General features: G+C 42.2%; 6 protein-coding genes across 6 annotated transcripts; 2 read left to right on the top strand and 4 right to left on the bottom strand.

The window, feature by feature from the left end:
• The first annotated feature begins 333 nt into the window (after positions 1-333).
• Positions 334-2,473, top strand: BYT42DRAFT_281956 (uncharacterized protein). Its single transcript, XM_051562844.1, has 7 exons — positions 334-593; positions 656-1,127; positions 1,190-1,282; positions 1,339-1,431; positions 1,495-1,560; positions 1,633-1,737; positions 1,794-2,473. The coding sequence occupies exons 1-7, from the start codon at positions 523-525 to the stop codon at positions 2,385-2,387; spliced, it is 1,494 nt and encodes a 497-aa protein (XP_051425666.1). The 5' UTR covers positions 334-522; the 3' UTR covers positions 2,388-2,473.
• An 85-nt stretch (positions 2,474-2,558) lies between these two features.
• Positions 2,559-3,928, top strand: BYT42DRAFT_612636 (uncharacterized protein; the record flags this gene model as incomplete). Its single annotated transcript, XM_051571654.1, has 5 exons — positions 2,559-2,690; positions 2,815-2,906; positions 3,237-3,576; positions 3,679-3,781; positions 3,867-3,928. 5 exons carry the CDS (start codon positions 2,559-2,561, stop codon positions 3,926-3,928), a joined length of 729 nt encoding a protein of 242 aa, XP_051425665.1.
• Positions 3,929-4,454: 526 nt separating this feature from the next.
• On the bottom strand, positions 4,455-7,223 carry BYT42DRAFT_564265 (P-loop containing nucleoside triphosphate hydrolase protein). The gene is made up of 8 exons (XM_051567706.1): positions 6,901-7,223; positions 6,826-6,839; positions 6,635-6,766; positions 6,184-6,518; positions 5,557-6,125; positions 5,419-5,490; positions 5,150-5,362; positions 4,455-5,082 (listed from the first exon to the last, which is right to left on the bottom strand). Exons 1-8 carry the CDS (start codon positions 7,085-7,087, stop codon positions 4,670-4,672), a joined length of 1,935 nt encoding a protein of 644 aa, XP_051425664.1. The 5' UTR covers positions 7,088-7,223; the 3' UTR covers positions 4,455-4,669.
• An 80-nt stretch (positions 7,224-7,303) lies between these two features.
• Positions 7,304-8,274, bottom strand: BYT42DRAFT_281703 (uncharacterized protein). The gene is made up of 3 exons (XM_051562843.1): positions 7,936-8,274; positions 7,772-7,857; positions 7,304-7,701 (listed from the first exon to the last, which is right to left on the bottom strand). The coding sequence occupies exons 1-3, from the start codon at positions 8,141-8,143 to the stop codon at positions 7,357-7,359; spliced, it is 639 nt and encodes a 212-aa protein (XP_051425663.1). The 5' UTR covers positions 8,144-8,274; the 3' UTR covers positions 7,304-7,356.
• A 313-nt stretch (positions 8,275-8,587) lies between these two features.
• BYT42DRAFT_493306 (histone-fold-containing protein) lies at positions 8,588-9,078 on the bottom strand (the record flags this gene model as incomplete). The annotated part of the gene is made up of 3 exons (XM_051564205.1): positions 8,588-8,777; positions 8,844-8,937; positions 9,006-9,078. Coding segments are annotated over 3 exons (357 nt in total), but the record flags the coding sequence as incomplete, so codon positions are not given.
• Positions 9,079-9,570: 492 nt separating this feature from the next.
• BYT42DRAFT_612632 (uncharacterized protein) lies at positions 9,571-12,011 on the bottom strand (the record flags this gene model as incomplete). Its single annotated transcript, XM_051571653.1, has 7 exons — positions 9,571-10,097; positions 10,156-10,771; positions 10,837-10,968; positions 11,030-11,167; positions 11,240-11,308; positions 11,393-11,701; positions 11,868-12,011. The coding sequence occupies 7 exons, from the start codon at positions 12,009-12,011 to the stop codon at positions 9,571-9,573; spliced, it is 1,935 nt and encodes a 644-aa protein (XP_051425661.1).
• Positions 12,012-13,830: the final 1,819 nt, after the last annotated feature.

Below are 13,830 nucleotides of genomic sequence, written 5' to 3'. Positions count from 1 at the left end.
GGACTGAAATTTAAATATGAGAGTTCTTTTGCAATATGCTTTGCATCTGTTAAGCATGGTATTTCTTACTGCAAAGAAGGTGCATGTATTATATCATTGTATCTGACACGAAACATATCATTCTACCTAGATATTCTTTCCCATCGAACTTTGGATGGCATTTGTGCGAGAGAGCCGAACACATAATCCAATGATCCTATTATAGCTTCAAGCATGACACGTAAAAAGATCAGAAACACTTATTGCTGAAAGATGCTGCTTTCCAAGGCACAGCGCGGTTGGACAGAAGGCTGTAAGACCAAGTGTTTGTATTATAATAGCGTTTCTTTCTCCGTATATAGACTTGCTGGTGATTCGTTTTGTGAACAGTAAATAAAAAGGAGATAAGCGTTCATACACGCCAATGTGTGGGATGGATATGACTTCCGCCAGAACGACAGTCACACTCGAGGTTTTTTTTTCTTTTCCACTTTCAAAGCGGTTGCGACGTATTTGAGGTCCTGTAACGTGACGGAACGGAAGATGTTTGACGAGGAAGAAGAAGATTATGAATTGCTGAGGCAATATGAAAATGAGGAGCAAGAATACACAAGGTTTGAATCTACGGCCAATCAGAAGATCAGTGTGGTTCCCCAATCTTACGTTGAGCTTGTAGTGATGAGTTGGAGAGCGATGTGGAGGATCAGATCTTGAGCATGGTGCAGTATGGATCCGGTTTGAATGGCACTGGCCATAAACAAACGACGGAAGCCACTCAGTCTTCCGCGGGAAAGAAGGATAAAGTCCAAGTTGTCGTCGCCAATGATGCCGCACCAAAGAAATCTAAAAATCAAATCAAGCCGAAATCGTCCGATCTGCTACAACTTTCTTCATCCGAGGAAGATGGCGAAATAGTCAGTGATTCGGATCAAGACCAAGATGAGACGGCAGATACCGAAGCTTCCGACGAGGAAAACGACAGTGTTGAAATGGAGTTACCACAAATACAACAACAGACCGGGCCACGCGTTACCCGTTACATCGATCTGGATATGGTGGGAGGGTCACGATACATGGATGATGAAGATGAGGAATCCGACGAAGAACGTGAGCTGAATCAAAAACTTCAAAACTTGATCGATGACCAGGTATCCTATTAGTCAGACCATTTGTTGATCCAATACGGTATGTGCTAATTAGAATTGGACAGATTCAACACAGACAGATGCGGAAAAGACCTCCCGTTATTCGCTTATGTCATATATGTCTACAACCCGGTCATACTCGCGCCGATTGTCCCTTGGTAAGACGATATTCTGTCGAGTAGTGTGTTGCGTGTTGCTTAACCGATAATTATAGTGTTACCGGTGTGGCGCTTCCGATCATCCTGGAAGTGACTGCCCAGGGCATTTGCTGTGTAATCGGTGTTTGCGCCGCGGTCATTTGGAAAGGGTATGGATGTGAAGGTTGGGTTTCGGTATGGTTTGTTTTTTGAGTAACAAAAACTTAATGTAGGATTGCTATTATGAACGTGAAGATCGTCCCTGCAAGTATTGTGGTCTCTCTACGCATTGCTCTATGGTTGGTATTTTTGTTTCATTAACTGGGGTAACGTCAAACGATGACAAATATTAATTTGTTTTAAATCAAAAGGCTTGTCCTACCCTCATTCATGTATATGACGAAGATCCGAAGGCAACCGAGAAACCTGTAAAACCTTTTTGTTACTGCTGTGGGCATCAAGGTCATTATGGTGATGTAAGTAAAAAGAATATACCTAGTGAAGCGCGGTATTTCTCATTGTTTGGCGGTAGGATTGTAAAACGTTGCATTACTCGCTTCGTCCACTTCACACAGTATTTAGTGCGATGAGTATGGGCAACGGTACATTGGACATCAAGAAAGTAATGAAACAGTCAGCGAGTTCGTTTGGCCGGCACAAAGAAACGTCTCGGTCGCATCTACGATTTTCAGATTCATCGAGCGAGCAAAGTGAGGACAGAAGAGAAAGCAAGCGTAAAAAAAGAAAGACAAAGAAGAAGAAAGACGATGGTTATGAACGGGAAGACGGCCGAAGGCTGCAAGAATTTTTCAGCAACAGTTCAAGAGAATCCACGCCACCCGTCTCTCGGAGAGATCGTCCTGAACGAGCGTCCGGCAAACGAAATTGGCAAGCGATAAATGATTCGATACCACAACCCACACGGTCAGGCACCTTGAATATCGGGGACCGATTAGGCAATCGACAGAGATACGGAAATAATTACGAAGCGAATTTTCCCCGCCGAGAAGCTAGCCAAGTCCCCAAGCCAACTTCAAGTGGCGTGATCTCTTTACCAGATATATCAACTCAGGCCACAAGAAGAGGACCCCGCTATAACGGAGGTTATCAAGGAGCACGGCGGTAAAAGAAAAAAGAAATTCCATCACATGTCTCCTGTCCGTGCTTATGCTTTAATCGAGGGCCCTTTTTTTTTATTCTTTTGGACTGCCGCCCCAATGTAACACATAAATAACTTCAGAGTTTAGAGGTTTTAAACTGGAGTTGTGGATTACATTTTCTCTTGCACCCCACTTGTATGTCCCCCAAACCTCCCATCATCCAGCATGTATACGATAATACCAAGTCCATGTTAACCGATTTCACCCTCACATCGTTTCCTCCTCCTTACTCTGAAAAACCCGAGCCACTCGATGCTTGGAGTGTCATGGTAAATATATTTTGCGAAAAAAAAATCTGCTTAGTCTGCGAAAAAGAAATCAAAGAAAAGCAAACCATCTATTTCTCTCTAAAATAAAAGGCGTCGCAATACAAACCCATCCTGTTACCCATAGAAAAGCGAGCTCTACGAGACGATGGCGCAACTCCAGCAAAGTGTTCATGATACTCAGATGATGATCGAAAAAATGCACACTCGTTTCTCTAGGTATGCTAATCTGCTTTTTTTTTCTTTCTCCTTTTTTCTGCTGAAAGAATATAAATGCAAGAAAAAAAGCAACAAAAAGATTCTTTTTTTATGGAATCCTTTTCTTTTTTTTGGCAAGTTTCCTCATAAAAGAGATCATAGACTTGAATATACGAATCACTGCCTGTTACAACAGTTGGTCAAGACACAAACAGACAGGTTGTTTACTTTTTCCTTTTTTGCCTTTTTCAAGGAACAAAGTTAGCGAAAATCGTTGACACACGAAAAAAATCATGTTCAAACAAAAAAGAGATACAATCATTCTAAAAGCGTTGAACCCAGTCATCATAGTTTGGACGATTCGGATGATCTGATTCGACAACTTAACCAATCATTAGAAGACATGATCACCGAAGCACAAATGTCACTCGAGTCACCTATTCCTTTCGAATCCCGCCATACCCCACACGACCGATATTTCCCTTTCACCAACGACGAAAACGAAAACGACCATCATTCACAGCAAATATCACGTAGCACCGCCATAGAAAAACGCCATCAAAAATACCTTGCCAGTCAAGAGCGACTGAATGCCACAATCACCAAGCTCATGGATGCCATTCAGGACGCGTCTCCAACAGCGTGCGCTGTGGAGCTTTTACGGCTGACAGATGCACCTCGGTTAGCCAAAGTAAAAGCGACAACAAGATCAACTCATACGCATCATCATCATTATCATCATCACCACCATCAACACATACATTACCATACTCAATACGACCTGTTCGGGCAGTTGCCTCATACCATCATCCAATATTACAAATCTTCTTTGCAGGCAGCTTCGTCGTTGCTCCATTGTATTCCCGCCCCATCACCGTATTTCCGATTAAAACCCAGTCGCTGGCGTGTCTTTTTCTTTTCCGTCCTGCTGACTCTGCATTATCTCCATTACCCCAAAAAAGCATTATACCGAAAAAACAGGCGAGTATTACGCATCGTACAGCATCTGTCACGAATCAAGTACCGATGGTTACGCCGCGTAGCTGTTTGCATTTACATATCCCGCATTATTCTATTTCGCATATCCCCGTAGCATGAAACTATATATAAATAAACAAGCTCTCATCGGAGACAACTCATTCAGCGTCGAATTTTCAAGATCAAAATGAAGTGCTACAGCCTTGTATGAAACCCCTACCCTCCAACAAAAATGGTGATATTTAACTACATCAGAGTAATGAATACGGCTTTTTCTCAGAATTACCATTGAACATACTGAACCGAAAAAGATTTCCTATTATTCGTTGTCATTGATACAACAGAAGGCCTCATTCGGTATTTTGTTTTTGACAAGATTTCCTGTTCCACTATCATATCACTATGATACCTCATCAGTATCACCAAGGATACTGGCACCTCTCGACTTCCTAATCCAGAAATTTAACCATTTCAATTTATAGCATCGACTTCAATAACGTATAATTGCAGACCCAAGACTAAAAAACGGACCGTGTGACCCGAGAAAATGTGCTCTCACAATGGGAAAAGATTATACTGTAAATTTTAATAATGCAGTGATGCACGTTTATTTCACTACTCGACGCATACGAAAACAAAAGGAATCGTCCTACGTTTCGTCCACAGCTTGTTGAAACTCTCATGTCAGCACTCCACGAGTTTTGTCTGTGGATTAGAATGTGTCAAACTGTCCGATTTCATACGCAGGAATACAACCGCAAGTGTCTATTTGTTTTTTTCTTTATCTATTGATGAAATGGTTCTTTTCATGGTATCCGTTGCTGGGTCCGCTTCAGTGCACCCTTTGCCTTGTTTTGCTTCTTTTTCTGCGCTAAATGTTGTTTCCAAATGTTGCGCCAAATCTTGCCCTGGCCCCACTTCATACGGGTAATCAGATCCATGGCTTGACCTTTCGTGAAAGATTGAGTCGGTTCGATTTTATAACGTTTAAGGATTCGCAGTTGACGCTCCGTAGCAGGATCGTCGCGATAGGATGCGGAGCGGCTCATCATTTGCCAAATGGATCTATCATTCTTTAACAATTTGTGTTGAACCCATGTATCCGCGGCACGAATTGCATCTTGCTTTGAGTCTGCTTCCAAGTTGATGGTATGTGCTCGAAAGAATTTGCGTTCGGCCTTTTGCTCGTACGTATGCTGAAATTTGGCCCGCCAAATATCTAATCAATACATCCATGGTCAACTCTTTCGCGATTCAGTAAACAATGTCTTTTTCCAGGTACTTACCGTCTGCCTCCCGTGTCAACGTCAATACGCCTTTGGAAAGAATGGTCAATACGCACATATCATCGCCTACGCCCACCCACTGATTCCTGGAAAGTTTGCGTAAATCCGGTAACCCAGAGCAGTCGATCGATAATTCCCCAAGATCATCATATTCCGTAATCTTGAGATGAACTTGCGCATCGCTTTCAACAGATTGAACAAGTGAGGTTTCAACTGTAAAGAAAAATGAGAAATTATCAAACCGGCAGTAATACTATCAGAGAACTTACAAAGATTTGCAAGGTTTTTGCTTTCTTTTTCAGCAAGCACAACGCGTTTTTCGATTTGCAAAACATCTTCATCTACAGTAGAAAGAGTAAATAACGAAAAGCTTCCATCCTTTAACAGTCGCGTTTTATAAGCGGTACCTTGAACAATCTCATTGGGATCCAAGCCCATCAGTGTGGGAAAAGTCACCAGGCCTTCTTTTCCGATTCGGTCAAAACTGTCGACAAAGTCAATGACAAGACAATCAGTTTTGCTGGGATGCAGTCGCATGCCGCGACCAAACATTTGCTGAAAAAGAACGGCCGAACGCGTAGGGCGAGCCATGAGAATGCAATCTATGCGGGGAATATCGGTGCCTTCGGTTAGAATACCACAGTTGACAAGAACGGGATAAGTGCCCTGTTTAAATTCGTTGATCAAATCGTAACGTGTTGCGGCCGGTGTCTCGCTCGTCAAAAATTCAGCTCGAACTCCATGTGCTCGAAATACATTACAGAGTTCTCGAGTGTGGGCCATATCGACGGCGAAAATGAGAGTTGCCTTGCGTTGGTCAGCCGCATATTTCTTCCAGCTCTGGAAGATGACCTTGTTTCGCGTGTAGGTATTTACAGCGGCGGCTAGTTCCGCCTGGTTGAAATCATCATACTGTGTCTTTACATTGCTCAAGTCTACATCTGTTTTGACTGTAGTTACTTTCATTGGTGCAAGCCTAAGTTCATTGGTTGGGCATCAGTGGAGCTGTTTCGTTGGTAACGTGATGAACATACCATCCTGCTTCGATCATATCGAGGAAATCCATGTGGTACGAGATGTTTTCAAATGCGCCTGATAAGCTGACCCCGTCATGTCTTCTTACCGTTGCCGAGCAACCCCATATAAATATGTGGGATTCTGGTTGAGTAGCCTGAAAGTGCTGTAAAATGCGAGTATAGGTAGCGGCTGCGGCATGATGAGCTTCGTCAATGATAATCGTTTTGAACTGTGACGGATCATAGCGCAAAAGACGCTCTGAGGATTGTCGGCCCAGCGTTGGGACGGAAGCGACCACTACATCCGCGTCATCCAAGGATGGTTTTGACCTTCCTTGATCAATTACTACCGACTTTTTTTTTTTTTTTTTTTTTTTTGGTCGAAATCCAAAGTGACACAGAAGGAGCAAAGATCAAAGTTAGTTCAAGCTGCGGCTCCTTGATTCACAATAATACGCAGGCACATTACCAAAGATGGATTGAAACGCTGAATCTGTCGTTGCGCTTGCTGCAGCAGCTCGGAGCGATGAGCCAGCACGAGCGATTTCGTCGCCTGAGGGGTAGGTGTCGGTATCCTAGGAATCAGATTGGCCATGACGACCTGGAAGAAAAAACTCAGCAACGTGGATCAAGGTCAATGCACCAGTTGCAATGACATACAGTTTTACCGCTTCCTGTTCACGTAGCTTTTAGTAAATGGCATATTCATTTTTGAATCCAAAGTTCAGACATTACCGACCGGCAGCGACACAACTTGACGCCGTTGACCGCTGGCCAGCTTTTCCAAACACGCCTCTATGCATGCTTTTTGATATCCTCGCAAGACCGGAGTCTCGCTGGAGGACCAACGGCGAACCAGAGTACAAGCAAGTCTGCAGTTTAGTGGACAATGTGCAGGGTTGAGACGAACAATGGAAAGCATCAAGAGGAATCAGGACATAAGGGTCGTCTTAGTTTCGATTAATTTGACAGCACAAAAATGAAAAAATAACAGCCTGTAATTTTTCGTTTCACTGGACCCAAAATTTAAAATATGTACTCATATCATTGAACTCGAGACCAAAATTTAAAATATGTACTCATATCATTGAACTCGAGAGTTCCTTGGTGTAAACCTCTTCACGTATGGATGGCATGGCGCAGGAAACATGATGAAGCTTCAGGTGGGGAGAGTTCTATATGCGAAACGTTTTATTTACAAAGTTTTTTGGCAATGACTTTTGCGTCGTCTACTCGCTGCATAAGTGATTGAGAAAGTTTAACGTTTTCTCGTCGCCGTGCTCGGGCGGTAGTAAATTCAGGGGGACATTCTACGGCATCCAGTTTCATTAACGCTTGCATCAACAGTTCGGACAGTCGGATTCCTGTATCCTCCAGATATTTCTTATCCACCGGCACTTTGGGCTGTGCTACAGCGGCCTCAAACTCTTCAATATCTTTTACAAGACCATTCAACTGATCGCTGATATCGTTTACACGGCTTAACAACGCAATTTCCTCATCGCTACCCGAAGCCACTTGTTGAAGGTCGGCCTCCTAAAGTTCGATTACGGGTGAGTTCACAAGGGATTTTTTCACTTCGGTATACTTTGCAGAAAAAGCTTACGTTGACAGTGTCACCTTCAAGAATAACTTCGCATCCCGGATGAATGCCGCAACTGGCCAATGTCGCTGTGTCATCCTTGATTTTGGCTGACAATATAAGTTGGTAGATGAATAACCAGGAACGAGCGAATAACAAGCAGAAAAAAAAAAGGTCAAGGCGTTTACCTCCTGATACAGATAGTTTCATGGTAGCAATAGGAACTTTGGTTTTCTCTTTGCATTTTTCTTTGAGATCTTTGACAAGCGCTTCATCTAAACCATGGGCGAATTCGCTAAAACTGAGCCAGAAATGGTGCGTTTTCCAGGTGAGTTTGATGGTGGTCTGGGATTCCTTCTTCAACACCTTGCGGAAATTAAAGAAAGATCGAAGCATTGGCCACCCCGACTTCCACAATAACAAAAACGTAAGTGAAGGATCCAGAATGGTGGTAGTTGCTACGCTGAAGAACCGTGCTCAACAAGAAAAAAAAAGAGGCACTTTCGAGTTTTTTCCAAATTATCATACATTTTTCACCGCCAGCACCCTTTTTGCAGATTTCCTGTCGGAATTGGCTGATTTCCAAAAACATACAAAAACGTGCTTGCAGGTAATACATGCTTTCTCAAATGTGAATATCTTGAAAAATAAAAAACAGAGGCAAGGTGTCTTTATGCGTCTAGCTAGTAGAAAACAGTAGAGAAAAGTAAGAGAGAAAAATAAAGACAATGCGGGATAAAAAAAAAGAGTATCTACAATAATGATAAAAAAGAATAGCAAAAACGGTAAAAGGGAAAAGAAAAAATAACCAAAGCTGCGGAATGCCTAGTTGGAAAAGTTTTACATTTCTTCCTTGACCTTTCCGGCGGGTTTTCGACGACTGCTTCGTGCCGCAGGTTTTTTACCGTTCTCTTCTTTCACATCCTCCATGGGAGCCACTGAATGCATAGAAGCATCTCCCGGATCGGGAACATTAGCAACAATATCTTTCAAAAAGTCGAATTGCTCCGTCGTTTCGATGGTTCTCTTTCTAACATACAGACACTCTAAAATGAGAACTTCTCCTTCTATTTGACACTCATATCCATTCTCTTACAAGTGAGCCACCGATAATCGTTTAGCATTGCGTAGACGAGTTTCTTGGCATGCCTGATCAATGAGTGATTGCATAAACATTTCTAATGCTTTTGCTAAAAAACCAAAAACCCATTCGTTAATGGGATGGAATATCAATAGATTACAATGTCTAGCTACCTACAGATCAAAATGGGAGTCGCTTGCGCTACTTTGCCGACATCTTCATCCAGCTGCATGATTTTTTTGATGCGAGCCTATTATTTCAATATCAATAGCGATGAGTTAACAATAAAGAATCGTCCAGCCGCCATGTCGCAATGCAAGAAAATTCAAAAAGATCAGGTAGATGCGGGATCGGATCAACATACCACGGGAAACTTGGTTTTATATTTTCTTTTCATGCCACTCATGATGCTCAATCACTTGTCACTGGTAAGAGAAACAGCGAAAATAAGAAAAAAAACAAGAGTTTACTAAAAAACAAACGCGTCGTGCAAAAGCGGAGCTTAATTGAACGTCACAAGACAGTTTCTTCCAGGAGCAACCATCAACATTAGGCGTGTCGGTATGAACTAAAAAGCCAAAATAGACTATATGAAAGGCAAAATACAATAGAAAACATTCACTGTAAACAGGAAAGGAACGAATGGCAAATATCGAAAACACATAGTGCTATATACAAAGAAGAAATAATAAGCCCTGCAGAAAGTAAGTGCAAGGAAGACGCCCAACTAGGTCGGAAAATATCATTGCGGTCGTCTACTTTTGGTAGGAATGGATGGTAATGAAGGGGATGGCTGTGGGTCATATTGAGACGATGAATGCGAAGGGTATCGATGTGGAGTGAAACCTTGAAAGGAAGAATATTTACTGTCGGATGAATGCGATGCGGCTTCAGGAAAATATGAATGGGGTGAATAACTGGAGGAATGAGCATGGTTGGTTGTAGGCTGGGACGACATATCACGGCGCATAATCATATCTTCATTGGAGTCCAATAAAGCCGCTATAGAAGGAGAATGCCGGGCATCGACGTTCCTCACGGCAAGTGATGGTGTTTGTACGTTGGGATCGAAGCTGTGTGTCCAACGCTGACGGCATTGCTCGCTGGTATGATGTAAAACTTGTCGTGATATCAGATCCCACTGAAACCCGTACTTGGCTACCGCGTTCCGTAACTGCGTATCTTGCTCTACTGTCCAATGGTTGTATTGCGATGGGTGCTGATATTTGGCCGATGATTGATTGAAGGATCCGTCTTCTTGTTTCACATCTGCAACCACTATTTTAGTACATCCTTATGCTTCAATCCAAAGAAAATTTGAACATACCATGTTTCTCATGCGAAGATGCAAATGGTACAGAGGGCATGGTTAAAAGTGCGTTGGCAGAATCAATGGATCGTTTTGAACGTTTGCTGTCCAGCCCATTTTCTCTTGCCGTGGATCCATACAGATCACGGGAACTGGATTCGGTAGGATGAGAAACTGCGAATGTTGCTGGAGCGCCTGTGTTTGTTTGTTCTTCGTGCGATGCATTTCGTGGTATCTCCTCTAGATTGGCGGTATCCGGCTCGGAGGGTCTTTTTCGTCTATTGTTTGTTTCAAAGTCGGGGTCGCTGAGCATCTGATCGGCAAGGATACCCAAACTCTCTAACCCTGACAGGCTCCCGCCAGAAGGTGCTTGTGGTCGGATAGCTGTTCGCAATTTTGGTGAATACTGCTGCTGAAGCAAATAACTGGAATGAATGGAAGGAGGATAGTTCGGCTTGGGTGACCGTCGGAACACAGGGGCCGATTCATACGGTGGCATGGTATAAGACCTTAATTTGTCATGTAAATAATTTAGTTCCGCGTCGCGTGCAGCTAATCGAAGTTCAGCTAAATGGAGTTTGCGCAATAATAATCTGCACTCTTCTGTCAATGTTTCCTTGTCCAGATTTGTATCCTACAACCAATTATCCGTATTCTGCGTTAGCATAAGCTCGTAACGCTACCTAATTTTGCACTTACTTTGGAGGATAACTCCATCTTTTCTATGGTTTCCAAAGCCGAGTTCATGCGATGAACTTTGCGTGATAAGATTTCAATCTCTTTTTCCAACATTTTCAATTCGATATTGTAACGTTGTTTTTGTTCACTTTCCTGATGGTAGAATTAGCACAAAGTGGCAGTCACTTGAGCCGTTTGCATTTGCCAAGCTTACGTTCATTAAAAAAATGGATTGCATCGTTTCAATAGCGCTCGAGGCATCCACGGTATCTGTTTGAGACTGGCCAAGTTGCTCGGATTGCGAGCGTATGATTCGTTCAAGGTAATGTTCGCGTTCGTTGGCGTCTTTATGCTAGAATGGTGCAACAAAAATTAATAAAAAAGAGTCAGATCAGTAAGTAAGCCTGTGAAGCTCTTTTGGTACCTGTTGCTGAATATTTTCATCGTCTGTTGCAAACCATTTCTCAGTGTGAGAGAGTGGAATGTAGTCCCACTATGCAGGAATATCAAAATGTAAATTTCAATGTTTTCGATCCCCGGTTTGAATAGCAACAGAAAAGAAAAGGACCATATTTACTGGATATTGCACATTAGCGTTGATGGAGAGTGAATTATCAGGTAATTGGCGTGGTAAAACGGGTGAAAAACGGCGTGTCAGGAGCGGAGACGGATTACTGTTATACTGTTGAGAAGTTGCGGAAGGATGAGGTCGTGCGGGTTGCGAATGCAACGTGGTTCTGAAATTCGTATCTCCGACGGTGCTGCTGGGTGCCATCACGTCCAGATGACCGCCATGTGGTATTTGAGGTGAGTTGGGTCGACTAGTCCCTGGTTCCATGAGGACGAGATCTATCTTCCATTTAGCGTGTTCACCCCAACGATCGATCTGAAAGAAAAAGGACAGTCATTATTACAAGTTACATGGACTCCGCGTTTATCTGCATAATGCCTAATTCATCGTCGCATATTCCACCTTATGTCATATTTCCCCCTCCCCTTTGATTTGTCCTTTTTTCTTTTTTCTCCAGTTTTTCGGTGCCTTTTTGTTTTACCTGTTGTCGGATAGCCTGAAAAATAGTATCCAGTCGGTCATTCGGGGTGAATGCGACCGAAGTCCTTCTCGGTGCTGCTCCTGATGCCGAACGCGGAGATGCTGCTGCGGATGAGGAACTTCGTATACGACTTGGTTTATGCATGTCGTGACGAAGGTGGGGCAAATTTGCCGTCGTTTGGGATACGCAATGGTCTGTGTTTCGTAATGCGGGAATTGCAAATGTCAGTGATGCGAATAAAGTTTTTTTTTTTTTTCTTTTTCGTTCTCTTACACGAAATAAGTCGAAAAAGAAGAGAAGAACGGAAGAAGAAGAAGAAGAAGAAGAAGGATTACAGAAAATATGAAAAAAAAAGTGAGGACAGCAAAGAGGGTAAAAAAAAAAAAAAAAAGAGGTATGAGCAAGATAAGCTGAAAATCCCCAAATTCCCGCAAAATCAATAAAACGTGTATATCTGTGCAGATCAATCAGCCGCACCAAAGGAGTACAACCAGTAAAAAGGTGACAGTTGAATGGAATAAAAAGGAAAGAAAAGAAGAAAAAAAAAGTAAGAAGAGTAAGACGCGAAAACGAAAATGCGAGAAAGACGAGAAGGCGACGAAAATAATGTAAGCCTTGACGCTCTTCCAAAAATCCTATTTTTTCCATCGAATCATAATCCGTCTCTCTTTTTCACGCGCGTGAAAACCCACTTTTACATCTTTATCAGCTACAATGTCAACTCAACTGACATTATGCACTTGTCCTCTTTCATTATATCAAATGGGTGCCATGAAAAAAGGCGAACAAACAATATTTTTGATTTCACTTCTCAGACAGGGCAGCATGTTTTGTATTTGACGTCATGTATCCTTCCAAACTTGGAAAGGATGAAAGTGGAAGAAAAAGACAATACCATTGTAATTCGTTAGTATTATTGTTATAAAATATAAAATTACTACCATGTTGAGCGTTTTACATAGTCTTGCATGATCTGTGAACTGCAAAAAAATGGTCTGCTTTTGCGCATCCCTTCCCAATGACCGGCCCTTTGACACTGTCGGCATCGGAATTCGAAAAACTGCATTTTTGCCCCATTCTCTCAATTCGTGAAACGCTCCGAGCAGGAATCACAGGTGTAGGCCAACTATTAGATGAGGCGTACGCGTTAATTGATAACTTGTCCATTATTTATATATGCAGTACTATATCTTTTCAGTTAGCACTGGAGCAATCACTGGAACTCATTCCATATCCTTCTCAGCATTGGCTGGTAAATCCAAAATTACACCAACAACCAAAACGAGTACTCCAAGTAAATACAGATTTGACTTATGGAAAAATAACAAGAAAAGAGGTTATACGTTGCACGCGTAATTATTTTGTTAATTTCAAAAGCTAATACCATGCGATTAGCCCAGTATGCCTCGAGTTAGGCGAATTATGTTCTCGCTACATTGATATCATCCCTATCCAGTGAACCGCTGTCTGTGAAGCGATGGTAGCCGAAATCCCGAATGATTGTACTTGTTCATCATAAACAAGAAATTTATTCATGTCCCAAGTCAAATGGCGCTGTGATGGTGTAATTTATACCATACGTGCAGCGTACAACATTTGCCATACCACTACTGTATGCGTACCGTATTTTGCTTACGAAAAAAGCAGCTGCTTGTGTTGAAAACCATTCAAGAGACGTTTCTAACATTTGATCCACTATCCCTATTAAAATGGCCCGCGTTTTGTATTTTATTCAACAACTAATCTTTATTCATTGACATAGTGCTAGCCTACCAAGGGATCTGCAATGTTTGATGAACTTTTTTCGTGGCATAGGTTATACACAGTTTTCATGCATCCTGCTTTGAATTTCATGAGACCGATTCATACTCATGTATCTTGTATGCTATCCTCACAATAAAGGTATAAATCCGAGATCCTAAATATAGAATAGCTATATGGGTGCATAATTTTTTTTAATAAA

Source organism: Radiomyces spectabilis (genome assembly GCF_025331425.1).
Source record: "Radiomyces spectabilis strain NRRL 2753 chromosome Unknown BYT42scaffold_4, whole genome shotgun sequence".
NCBI classification, from domain to species: Eukaryota; Fungi; Mucoromycota; class Mucoromycetes; order Mucorales; family Radiomycetaceae; genus Radiomyces; species Radiomyces spectabilis.
The sequence above is the reverse complement of the archived record's forward strand: the minus strand, read 5'-3'. Positions and strand labels throughout refer to the sequence as shown.

Coding starts and splice junctions, on each gene's coding strand:
- BYT42DRAFT_281703 (XM_051562843.1), bottom strand. CDS start 8,143: ATGCTTCGATCTTTCTTTAATTTCCGCAAGGTGTTGAAGAAGGAATCC. Junction 7,858..7,935: donor GAAACTATCTGTATCAGGAG/GTAAACGCCTTG, acceptor TTATATTGTCAG/CCAAAATCAAGGATGACACA. Junction 7,702..7,771: donor TTGAAGGTGACACTGTCAAC/GTAAGCTTTTTC, acceptor ATCGAACTTTAG/GAGGCCGACCTTCAACAAGT.
- BYT42DRAFT_281956 (XM_051562844.1), top strand. CDS start 523: ATGTTTGACGAGGAAGAAGAAGATTATGAATTGCTGAGGCAATATGAA. Junction 1,128..1,189: donor AAAACTTGATCGATGACCAG/GTATCCTATTAG, acceptor AGAATTGGACAG/ATTCAACACAGACAGATGCG. Junction 1,738..1,793: donor ATCAAGGTCATTATGGTGAT/GTAAGTAAAAAG, acceptor GTTTGGCGGTAG/GATTGTAAAACGTTGCATTA.
- BYT42DRAFT_564265 (XM_051567706.1), bottom strand. CDS start 7,087: ATGCTTTCCATTGTTCGTCTCAACCCTGCACATTGTCCACTAAACTGC. Junction 6,126..6,183: donor GATATGATCGAAGCAGGATG/GTATGTTCATCA, acceptor CAATGAACTTAG/GCTTGCACCAATGAAAGTAA. Junction 5,363..5,418: donor CAAAAACCTTGCAAATCTTT/GTAAGTTCTCTG, acceptor TTTTCTTTACAG/TTGAAACCTCACTTGTTCAA.